General features: G+C 39.9%; 1 protein-coding gene across 3 annotated transcripts in view; it reads right to left on the bottom strand.

Annotated features, from left to right (window-relative positions):
• Positions 1-11,427, bottom strand: part of LOC102430380 (KRR1 small subunit processome component homolog) — a 33,368-nt gene that overhangs the window by 15,984 nt on the left and 5,957 nt on the right. For 2 of the 3 annotated variants that reach the window (XM_006105161.3, XM_023746261.1), the window contains 8 exons: positions 10,302-10,436; positions 9,950-10,075; positions 9,771-9,854; positions 8,447-8,503; positions 6,214-6,384; positions 3,732-3,809; positions 3,530-3,623; positions 2,178-2,506 (listed from right to left, as the gene is read on the bottom strand). In XM_006105161.3, coding sequence (XP_006105223.1) covers positions 2,364-2,506; positions 3,530-3,623; positions 3,732-3,809; positions 6,214-6,384; positions 8,447-8,503; positions 9,771-9,854; positions 9,950-10,075; positions 10,302-10,436 — 888 coding nt within the window. In that variant the 3' untranslated portion in view covers positions 2,178-2,363. Of the gene's footprint in view, positions 1-2,177; positions 2,507-3,529; positions 3,624-3,731; positions 3,810-6,213; positions 6,385-8,446; positions 8,504-9,770; positions 9,855-9,949; positions 10,076-10,301; positions 10,437-11,427 lie in introns of those variants that run through there. The other variant, XM_023746259.1, reaches the window with a different exon arrangement.

Genomic DNA, 11,427 nt, shown 5'->3' with positions numbered 1-11,427 from the left:
CGGCAGCGGCAGGCGGCTTCTTCCGTCCTTCCCCTTTTGCCTCCCAGCATTGCGCCTATGTATGCAAAGTAACCGCCATCTTAGTGGCAGTTAATTTGCATATCGCCCTGATTAGCCAATGGGAAAGGTAGCGAAGTTATGGTTAATTACCATGTTTGTCTATTATTAGATAGGATATTTAGAATATGGACCTGGCATACAGTAGCACTCAATAAATATTTTCTACCATCCCCAAACTTGTCCTCCCAAATCTTGAGTTTATTCTTGGTGCTTTGGTAGGTTTTTTAATTGTTGCCATTGGTTAGTGTCTGTCTTTCCCACTAGACTCTAAATTCCAAGCAAGTAGAAATTATGCCTATTTAATTCACCTTTTAGCCAAGGTGCCTATTCTGGCTGGCAAATAAACATTAATAGAGTGCATGTTTCCTAAAAACCAAAACCAAAATAATAATAATAAAAAAACCCCTTCCTTTTAGTAACAATACAACAAGAAACTTGCTGGAGTTTTAGCTTTTGATACGGATCCAACTTCAAATGGTCTCTAATCTTATGGAATAAAGTTCAGAAAACTGAGGTTTGCAGTCCAATAATGGAAAACCCTGGGCTCTTGAGAGAGATAAAAGGAAAATACATGCTAACTTACATGGGGCGTAAAGGTTAGAAGGAAAGATTTTATTCAACAGATTCTATTTGTGAACAAATTATGGCAAATACTGGAGGAAAAAATTCCTTTGTGGTTTTCTAGATACTGTTGGTAGGCTCAATAAATACTGATGGGGGCCATTTCAGGACAGTTTTGCAAAATGTGCTTGGCATACTGGATGGTACACAAGATGATTTTACCTAGTGCATGGATACACTTGTTTCAATATTCAAGTTGAATATTTAAAAAATATATATGCAGAAAAAAATATAAGTAGCACATCATATTTTTTTTATAAAAAATTGATTCTGGAGAGAGAGTAAGGGAAAGGGAAAGAAAAACATTGATGTAAGAAAGAAACATCGATTGGTTGCTTCCTGCATGCACCTCAACTGGGGACCAAACCCACAACCTAGATATGTGCCCTGACCTGGAATCAAACCTGAGACCTTTCAGTGCATGGGATGATGCTCAAACAACCGAGCCACAGCGGCCAGGGTGCACATCACATTCTTAATTTCGCAGATATAATTGTCAAGAAAAGTTAAAAAGCTCAGCCGGTGCGGCTCAGTGGTTGAGTGTTGACTTATGAACCAGGAGGTCACGGTTCGACTCCCTGTCAGGCACACATGCCTGGGTTGCAGGCTCTATCCCCATAGGGGGCATGCAGGAGGCATGATTCTCTCTCATCATTGATGTTTCTATCTCTCTCTCCCTCTCCCTTCTTCTCTGAAATCAATGAAAATATATTAAAAAAACAACAACTGTGTTTTGTGTACTCACAAATGTAACCTATTTTTGCCCAACCCTGTATATAAAAACTAACCAATGGTGTCAAGATATTCGATTTGATGAATAATTACAATAGTCACATTCCCAAAATCTATATAAACAACCTAAAGAATTACTCTTAAAATCATGCTAGACCAAAACTGCCTGGAATAGATTAGGTGCAATGTATACTAAGACATATATACAACTCTCTAGTATAAAAATTTTCAAAAACCCATGGATAATATAATCTATATATAGAAAAGCCTAGTTCGTCTGACCAGTAGCTATGATGTGCACTGACCACCAGCGGGCAGATGCTCAATGCAGGAGCTGCCCCGGGGTGGTCAGTGCACTCCCACAGCAGGAGCGCTGCTCAGCTGACTGATGGGTACCAGATGGTGAGCTCACGCGAGTCTCTCCCATGGACACTCCCCCTGCACCCCCTCTCCCATCCAGACTGGGACCAGGATTGGGAATGACTGGGTGAGAGCCTGTGGCCGCTTCTCCGTCATGGGCACGCCGGTATCGCCCTAGGACGGGCGCGTGGAGACCACAGTGGAGCAGCAGTGAGCCTACTGAACAGCAGGGCTGGGAAGAGCAGGAGCGATGTGGCTCCCGACCTGGGCTCAGGCTCCTCCCCAGCCGCCTGCCACTTCGTGCACTACTACATCCCTTGGGGGATGTTGGACTGCCGGTTTCAGCCTGATCCCTGCAGGCCAGGCTGAGGGACCCCACCAGTACATGAATCCGTGCACCGGGCCTCTAGTAATTTATATTTATAAAAAATAGCCATATATATAAACATTGTTATAAAGAACAAAACAAACTCAGAAAAAAGTAATCAGAGTATTACTTCCTATACATAAGGCAACTAATGCCCCAGTACCTCAAAGTCCTTTATGAAAGGAGATAGCTTAATAAGTTCTAGGTTCAGGGTTTTTTTGTATTACTTTTTTTTCTTCTTTTTCTTTTCATCTACTTCCATTTTAAGCTTAACTTCTTCAGCTGTGAGAGCTCCCAGTTTCTTATTCTTTGCTTTCTTAACCTTTTCCTTGATGGCAGCCACGTCAATTTTAGTTTCAGTAGAAGCTAGACAAATAAAAACACAATATGTTTAATTCTTTAGATTTTACCAAATAAAATATAAAGAATATGTATTTAGTACAATAATTTCAGAATATTTTTATAATTGGAAGGTCATGTTATAAAATATAAAACACCTGCCATATGCCTAAAGGAAAATTAGAAATTTCTTTAAGAGAGAAAAAAACAACAACTTTAAAAACACATTAGTGAAAGTATACGTGAAAATGGCATTAGAGTTTAGCTATGTGAACCAATTACTGGATTCAACTGGATTCAACTATATTAAAACTACATTCCTCGCCACCTCCCCCCCCCACCCCCCTTCAATCATACTTCAAGTTAGATTATTTTTACTTATATTCTTTTCCACATTTTGGAACTTTACAGCATTCATTAATATGCAAATTTTCCACCTTACTTGTTAAAATAATTTAGAATTATATTTCATGAAGAATATTATGTCATCCTTCCAACTTCTATAATTTTAATTAATTAATCATGAAGTTATAAGTCAAAATCATCTCTAATATCACATAAAAACTTAAAGCTTTCCCAATGTTAGTTCAATGAATGACTAGTATTATTTTGTTGGTGTCCTTTGGGTGAAGATAATGAAAAATCCATGGTAACAATAGAATCAAACGTAAGCTACAGATCACATGAGAGAAGAAAATCACAACCTCTGCTGAGCTGTTTTTGAAAGGCGTGATAGCAGAGCTCAGGGATCTCTCGGAAGAGTCACTCTCTGATTTATATCTTTCAAACAAAAGGTCCTTCCCAAGCACATCCAGAGCCAGGAGAGGACTATCAGTGCGGGTACTTACACGGGGAATAGCTGTTACCAAAGTACAATTACCCCAGTCGTTTCCTGTCCCTGGGATTAGTGATTAATGACATGCTAAGTGAATTAACAGCAGATATGGTTATTTCCTTACTTAACACTCAAATTTAGGTCAATTCACTAAGGGTTTACTTTTCAGATAACAGACTTTTACATCACACCAAGAATTGGAAAACAAGCTTTACCTTCCTTAGGTTTCAAAACTGGCTTTTCTTTAGGTGGAATGAAAGCTTTGTTTCTTTCCTCTTGTCTCTTACTGAGAGCTTCTGCTTGTTTAGCCTATGTTAGTAATAAAACATACATTAGTGAAACACAATTTATAGCTAATTAAGAATTCAAGTTTCTATGAACTTTGTTATTAATGTTGTGAGCTAAACACAGTCTTACCTTTATTGCTTCCATTTTCTGTCGCTTCTTTTGACTTGCCTTCAGAAAGTATTCACCACTAGCCAATTCTTTATCAATCTGTTGAAATCAGTATTTACAATTACTTCAGAAATAATGTAGATGAAAGTCATTTTCTAAGGAAGAAATGTCACGAGGTAAAGACAGAGGCTCAAAAATCTATGATTAATTCATAAAGGGAATGAAAAAAAAGAAGGAAACGTACTCTAAGTTGAAGGAAATATGTCCACAAAAGCATGGAGGTAGGAAAGCAGGTGATGTGTTCAAGGAATACACAAGAGACTGCTTTAAGGAGGGTGGGAGGTCAATAATTCAGAAAAGTGTAATAGGAAACTGGAAAAATAGTTTGAGGAAGGTTGAAGAAACTTGAATGTCAGGTGAAGGAGGTGGGACATGTTTCCCTCTCAATCCTCACCAGATGACATGCATATAGAGAGGAAAGTAATGGTAGGAGAGAAAGAGAGAGAGAGAGAAAGAGAGAGAGAGAGAGAGAGAGAGAGAGAGAGAGAGAGAGAGAGAGAGAGAGAAGAAATACGCTCCCCAACTGGAGATCAAACCCACAACTCGGGTATGGGCCCTGAGTGAGAATCGAACCGGCAACCTTTCGGTGCAGGGGACCACACTCAACCAACTCAAACACTCAGGCCAGGCCCGAGCAGCATTTTTTAAAGTACAGAAGAATAGAGAAGAGATAGAAACCTGGAATAAAGGGTAGTGGCATGCAAAAGAAAAAGCAAGATTGTCAGAATTTGGTGACTAAAACACTAAGTAGAGAAAGCCACGGCTCATTCATTCACTATATAGTTGACATTGATAATTTATCTGCCTTGCATGTACATAGCATTATTATATCTAAGGCAATGTTCTAAATTCTTTACAGATGAAAGCGCTTTACAACTACTAATTCATTTAATCCTCGTTAACAATTCTTTGAAATAGGTGTTATCATTATCTCCATTTAAATAAATTTTTAGCAAATAAGTGGTAGAATAAATCAATTGGGACTGTTGAGTCACTGTTTACAGGTGTAGGGGAAAAAGATAAGACAATTACTAACTATAGGACAGGGCTATAAGAAGTACAGCAGGTGGCCCGGCTAGCGTGGCCCAGTGGTTGAGTGTTGACCTATGAATCAAGAGGTCATGGTTCGATTCCTGGTCAGGGCACATGCCCGGGTTGTGGGCGCAATTCCCAGTAGGGGACCTGCAGGAGGCAGCCAATGATTCTCTCATCACTGATGTTTCTATCTCTCTCTCTCCCTCTCCCTTTGTCTTTGAAATAAATAAAAATATTTTTTAAAAAGTTAAAAGAAAAAGAAAGAAGTACAGCAGGTGTTATGGAACATGGTTTAGTATCTGGATCACTCCACTTTCCCCCAACTATCAGTTTCTTTCTGGCTTCCCTTTCTTCCTTTCCCCGAGGAAACCTCATGATCCAGCACTTCCACTGTTTTTTCACCATGATGACCATCATCCTTTCTTCCCTCTGACCTTTCATCAAACCTTACCTGAAAAACTTCAAACACAAGGATGTGGAGGAGGAAGACAGTACCCAGAAAGGGATAGGTTAACATGCTGAGCCTAAAGAACTAGCAGAAAGGGAAGAGTTTCCAAGGGAGGGAATAATGAAGCAAGAACCCTCAAGAGATAGGTGAAAAGAGAATTAAAAGAGCAGGTAAAGAAAGAATTGATACACATGGGAAAATGTAGGTGAGAAAAAAGGAAGTTGAAAGAGTTCTTGCCTGGTGGTCTCAAATATTTCAGTAAAATAAAATTAAATGACATCTACTAGGAGTGGGAGAGTGCCTAGAAAATTAAGAGGATTCACAGAACTACCAGACAATACTGAGGACCTATCTGAGGTTGGAAACATACATTTAGAGTGGATATAATCCGAAGTTATGACTTCTTCCACCTATGTGTAGTAGCCACATTATGAAAAAGAAGTCATAGAAGGAAAAAGGAGCATGAAAGAAAACAATGGGCAAGATGGAAAAGGACATTTCGGAAAGGAAACCAGAAGACAGTTGACAAAATGAGAGTTACTCTAACTTAGAAAAAGGAGAGCTATTAGAGTAGAATTTAAGATTTCAAAACTGGAGCAGTCATATATCTTATGGTCATAGGAATGATGCTGAAGTAGAGTAGAGAGCATTTTGAGCTAAATTGTTGAATTTTTTATCCATGGAACATTTACAGCGGCTCCAGGGACATGGGTAACACCAACCACCTTGATATAGTTTACACTCACAGTATGAAGCCCCCACCCCATGAACTTTGCTCAAAATAAACCTATTTACACTTACCTTCAGTTTCTTATATCTCTACATAACTCAAACACATATTAACACAGCAATTCCACCTAAAATACCCTCAATAAAGTTTCTTACAAAATTGATAACAGTTTCTCCAGCATGTAAAGAAATTCATGTTGCATGTAATGAAATTCAACATTTAATACTTACCTGACTTTCTGGTTGTGGTGGTGGGAATGGTGTATATTCTTTCTTAACAGTTTTTTTCTTTGGTTCCTTGCGTTTATTCACATTTTTGTGCTTGAACTGTGGCAAAAATCTTTCCCAACTTTGTGATCTTAATTCAGAATCTTTTGCCAACTCTCGTTTAATCATTAAGGTCTTTAGTCATGCAATATACAAACAAGGTAAAAATGTTAATTTCAGATGTCATACATTTGTTAAATTAAGACATCATAAATATTGTTCTTATACATAGATCTTAGACTCTTAGGTAGGATTAAACTAATTCCATAAAGAAAAGAATATGTAATCTCAATTTTTAACCAAGCATAAGAAAATTAGATTAAGAAATTTCAAAATTATTAAAATAAATTGAGATGAAAGAGACTAATTCAGCTTTTCAACCATTATTTCTTTAAACCTTAAAATGTAACTTAATAGCAGGGAGAATCCTTAATAATGTTCCCTGAAAGCAGGAAGCTTTCAGTAGCACATGAAATATCACAGGGGAAAAAGCAAACCTTCTCATGATCGGACAAAACTAATATTCTCACATTTCCACCACTCCATTTGAATTTTATAGACACTGGAACACAGGAGGATGCAAACCAGGCATCAGATGCATAACTAGCTCTCTTTATCTTTAATGTCCCAATGTAACTGAAAACTGTTCTTTCATGTCAATCTAAAAAGAGACTTTTAAACTTAACTTCACCAAATTTAACTGGACTGCTCAACAAATACTCATCAAAAATAAAATAGCTCATTATAGCATGGTTACATTTCCAAGAACTGTCTTGAACTTTGTGCACACAGGGATATAACATCTCTCTCAAAAGGCTAACATACAAAACAGATAAAGCAGAGCTATTTTGGGTAAGCTAAATAATTTGAGTATTAAGTCCTCTTCTCCCCCAAAGATTTTATTGCAATCTAAAATATCCGAGGCATTATTTAATAGAAAAAGGCATAATTCTGAGAGCACTTCTTTAAATATAAAGATGGGCTCACAACCTAAGAAATAGGATTGATATAATCTATGACAAATTCTGTGAAGCCTTTCTTGATTTAGATCTCTATAATACACAAGGGGCCTAGTGCATGAATTCATGCATCTTGAAAGGAACTGTGGGCTGTGAGGCTGCCATGGGCATAGGGGCGGGTCTTGGCCCCTCCTGCCACGGCCCCCAGTCCCCTGCCTGCCTGCAACCCTGCTCCCGCAGCCACCGCTGCTCCCACGGGCTGACGGCGCCGGCCCCACTCGCACTGGCTGACAGCATGGAGTGATTGGAGCCAGTGCCAGCAGCGGGTGCAAGCGGGGCCGGCGCCATCAGTAGGTGCATGCAGCGGGCTGTTGCCCCAATTGCCCCTCAGGAGCAGGGGGAGGTGGAGAAACCCTCAGGGGCAACTAGGGCCGGCAGCCACTGCTTGCACTTGCTGACGGTGCCGAGCAATCGTGACAGGTGCCGGGCACTGGCAGCAGGTGTGAGCAGTGGCTCTGGCTGTGGGTGCGAGCGGGGGCCATTGCTGGCAGTGAGTGCGAACGGGGCCGGCAGTGGGTGTGAATGGCAGCTGCTGGCCCTAATCGCCTCTCAGGAGTAGGGGGAGGTGGAGCAGCCCTAGGGGCGATCAGGGCTGGCAGCCGCTGCTCGCATGTGGGTCAGCGCTGGGCGCCGGCGTTGGCAGTGGATGTGAGTGGGGCCAGCGTCAGCAGCAGGTGCGAGTGCCCTGCGGGACCACGGCATGTGGGAGCAAAGTATTTTCAGTAACCACCAGAGGCTCGCCCCAAAGATAGCGACAGGCGCCCCACCTTGGTCTGGTGCCCCTGCTAACCTGCTCCACCATCCCACCGTGGCCAACGCCCGCCATGTTCTGCGCTCTGCCACCTGCTGCCGACTCTTGCCATGTTCTGTGTGTGCCCCCTGGTGGTTAGCGCACGTCATAGCGACCAGTTGTTCTGTTTAGTCTATTTGCATATTAGGGATATATATATATATTAGTGTCCCTGTCAATACTGGACTCTACAGAGACCCAAGCTTTTAAGGAAGTAACTTGAGGATGGGGTAGAGTTGAGTGGGTTGAATTCTACCTCTAATTTACCCAAAATATCTCTACTTTATCTGTTTCGTCTATTCAACTTTTATAAAAATTTATTTCAAGAAAGTTTTCTGTAGCTAAAAGAAGTCTGGCAATCACTGTTACAGGAATATATAACACTCACTTTAATATTATAAATTGGATGAATATTCTTCATAGTATCTAGGACTACTTTTCGAACCTGAAATTTGCAAAGAAAAATGTATTAGTCATTTATAAGTATCTTAATGAACCAGGTAGAAAGGAATTACTATATTGCAAAATATCCTACAAACCAGACAATGGCTGCCAAATTGAATAGTTCCTTCAATTGTTCTTAGTGGCTGCTAGATCTTTCATAATAGTTACCCCTGGCTACAGTGACATTACTCATTTGTACTGTGAAAACGTGACATATTGAACAAGTGTAACACTCTGCAACTGTGATTTAGGGGGGAGATGGATTCAGAGTCAGAAAATGTAGGCTCAAATAATGGGACTGCCACTTTATTTGGGAAAGACACTTAATTTTCCTGTTCCAGCTTTCTCATTTGCCATGTGGAAATGAAGATACCTCAAGGGTCTGTGGTAAGAACTGAATAACATATTTACACTTTATAGAATTACAAAGTATTCAATGTATTTTAGTTATTATTGCCCCATGAGAAAAAGGTAGATCATTTCTAGGAATGAGGTCCAAGAAAGTTCTATTAAGGCCCTGGAAAGGAAGAAGCAAGACCTCACAGCCAGATCCAGATAACAGTATAAAAGGGAGTCAATTGGAACAGTATCTGCTCAACAGATTTCCTCATAACAAGTTAAAATAAATGTTCATGAAAACATTATAATAAATCCAAACAAAAGAAATGTATCATAAAGGAAAATTTGAGTTTGATCTCGACCGACTGTATACGTTTCTGCAAATAACAACATGTGTTCAATTCCCTAATATTTGAGCACATGTAACTACATCATGTTTCTCATATGTGCTACAGACTAAGAGCTTAAATATCCATTTAAAATTTGGTTTCAGAGAGAAAGGGAGAGGGAGAGAGAGATAAACATCAATGATAAGAATCATTGTTTGGCTGCCTCCTGCACACCCCCCATTGAGGGGTATCGAGCCCGCAACCCGGGCACGTGCCCCCGGCCGGAATCGAACCTGGGACCCTTTGGTCCACAGGCCGACGCACTATTCACTGAGCCAAACCGGCCGGGACCCATTTAGAATTTGTAGTGGAAGGAGCGATGGTGTGAAGACCTAATTGAGATGTGTGTAACTGTCAAAGGACACTAATATGTTAGTGTCCAGGAGCGATGACTCCCTCAAATTCCATGAAGTACAACGTATTTACTAATGGAAAATCAAACAAAGCACATCCTAAAACAATACAATAATCATAAAACAATATATTATAATCACATTATTTAATTTGTTCTCTGCTGAAAATTAAGATATTAAGTCTCACCTCTTTTAAGCCACTAAAAGGTCCAATGGCTGAAACCGTGTTTCCCTGAACCATAATGTAACAGTTTGTTAAGAGTTCCAATGCCTACATCAAAGAACAGTAAGTTGAAATTCAGTTGAAATACACTGAAAAACTAATGACAAAAACAGATACTCAAGTTTTCTACTGGTAAAAAGTACCTTTAATGTAGATCCTTTGGGACCAATAAGCCGTTGTCTTCTTTTTACAAACCTTTCTTTATTTCTTACTAAAGAACCTATTTTAATGATGTCGCATGCAATATCATCCTGAAGAATTCGTACTGCCTTTTGAAAACATAAAGAAAATATTCTTTACAAATACATTTCTTTTCAAAGTCTACACTGATATCTAAGCAGAATAATGAAAACTCTACAGAGGGAGGGTGGGGGGGAGTAAGGGACACAGAGAGGGAGGGAGGGAAGGAAAGAGGGAAGAACGGGTGGGTGGATACAGTGCTGTGTTATCTCTAATGGCACAAATAAAGCAGAATCTCTGTAACTGTAAGTTTACCTGTTCAAATGAAACACTCCTTGCTAGTAGTTTTATTAGGTCTCTGGCCCTAATGATGATGTATGGATCAAAAGTCTTCTTTGTTGTACAAACAGTCATGCTGCCCTCGATCAGGTCCAGGGTTGCATTAACATGCTACAAAAAAGGAAAGAGCAAACAGGCAGCTGCCTAAAAATGAATTCAGCTTTAGATACTCATATAACCTACCCTAATCTAACCATTAATTACTATGAATTAATCTCTCTAAAATTCTATCAACTCCCTCCTTGAAGAAGCTGGGTAATTAATAAAAGAATGCTTGATTACTTTCATACTTCAAAGAATATAGAAACTCAGGCAACTGAAACCATTTATACTTACTGGGGTTTAGAATACTTTGTACTTAGTGGAATAAAGATAATCTCTAGTTTAAAAAATACCTATCAATCCAAATGAGGCCATACTTATATTCACATGCTATTTTCTAACATATGAGCATATTTTGAAGAATAGGTAAAAAAGTGAGTGATGAACTATTCAACATAAGGCTGGGTCTGTATGAGTTTATGAGAGAGAGAGAAAGAGAGAGAGAGAGAGACCAATCCCAGATGCAGATAGCTATGAAATATTGCTTGCAGTTTGCTGAGTCACCCTCATACTTAATGGGCACAAATGAGTCCAGAGCAGTCCCTCAGTTTGAGAAATATATTTCATGTCACAACCTAGTACACATACATATCCTATCTAATAAAAGACAAAAGGGTAATTGACCGTACCTTCGCTACGCTTCCCATTGGCTAATCAACGTGATATGCAAATTAACCACCAACAAAGATGCTGAAGCGAGCAGGAGGCTTGCTTGCTCCAGTGATGGAGGAAGCCAAGGTTCCCCGCCTGCCCCGCTCTGAGCTCCAAAAGCAATGAAGTTTCAATTATAGAAGCTAAACAAATCCCAGATACCTGCTTTCAGCAGGCCGTGGCCTCAGAGCTGCAGCGAGCAGGAGCCAGCTCTCAGCTCCAGTGACAGCAACAAAGTTTCAATTATAGAAGGTAAATAAATCCCAGAATAAAAAAAAAAGAAAAAGAGGAGAGGCTGGAGCTTCAGTCGCCCGCCAGCCTGAAACGGCCTCAGCCCTCACCAGACTGG

This window comes from Myotis lucifugus, unplaced genomic scaffold (genome assembly GCF_000147115.1).
Source record: "Myotis lucifugus unplaced genomic scaffold, Myoluc2.0 scaffold_644, whole genome shotgun sequence".
Taxonomy (NCBI): Eukaryota; Metazoa; Chordata; class Mammalia; order Chiroptera; family Vespertilionidae; genus Myotis; species Myotis lucifugus.
This window is presented reverse-complemented; position numbering and strand designations above follow the sequence as displayed.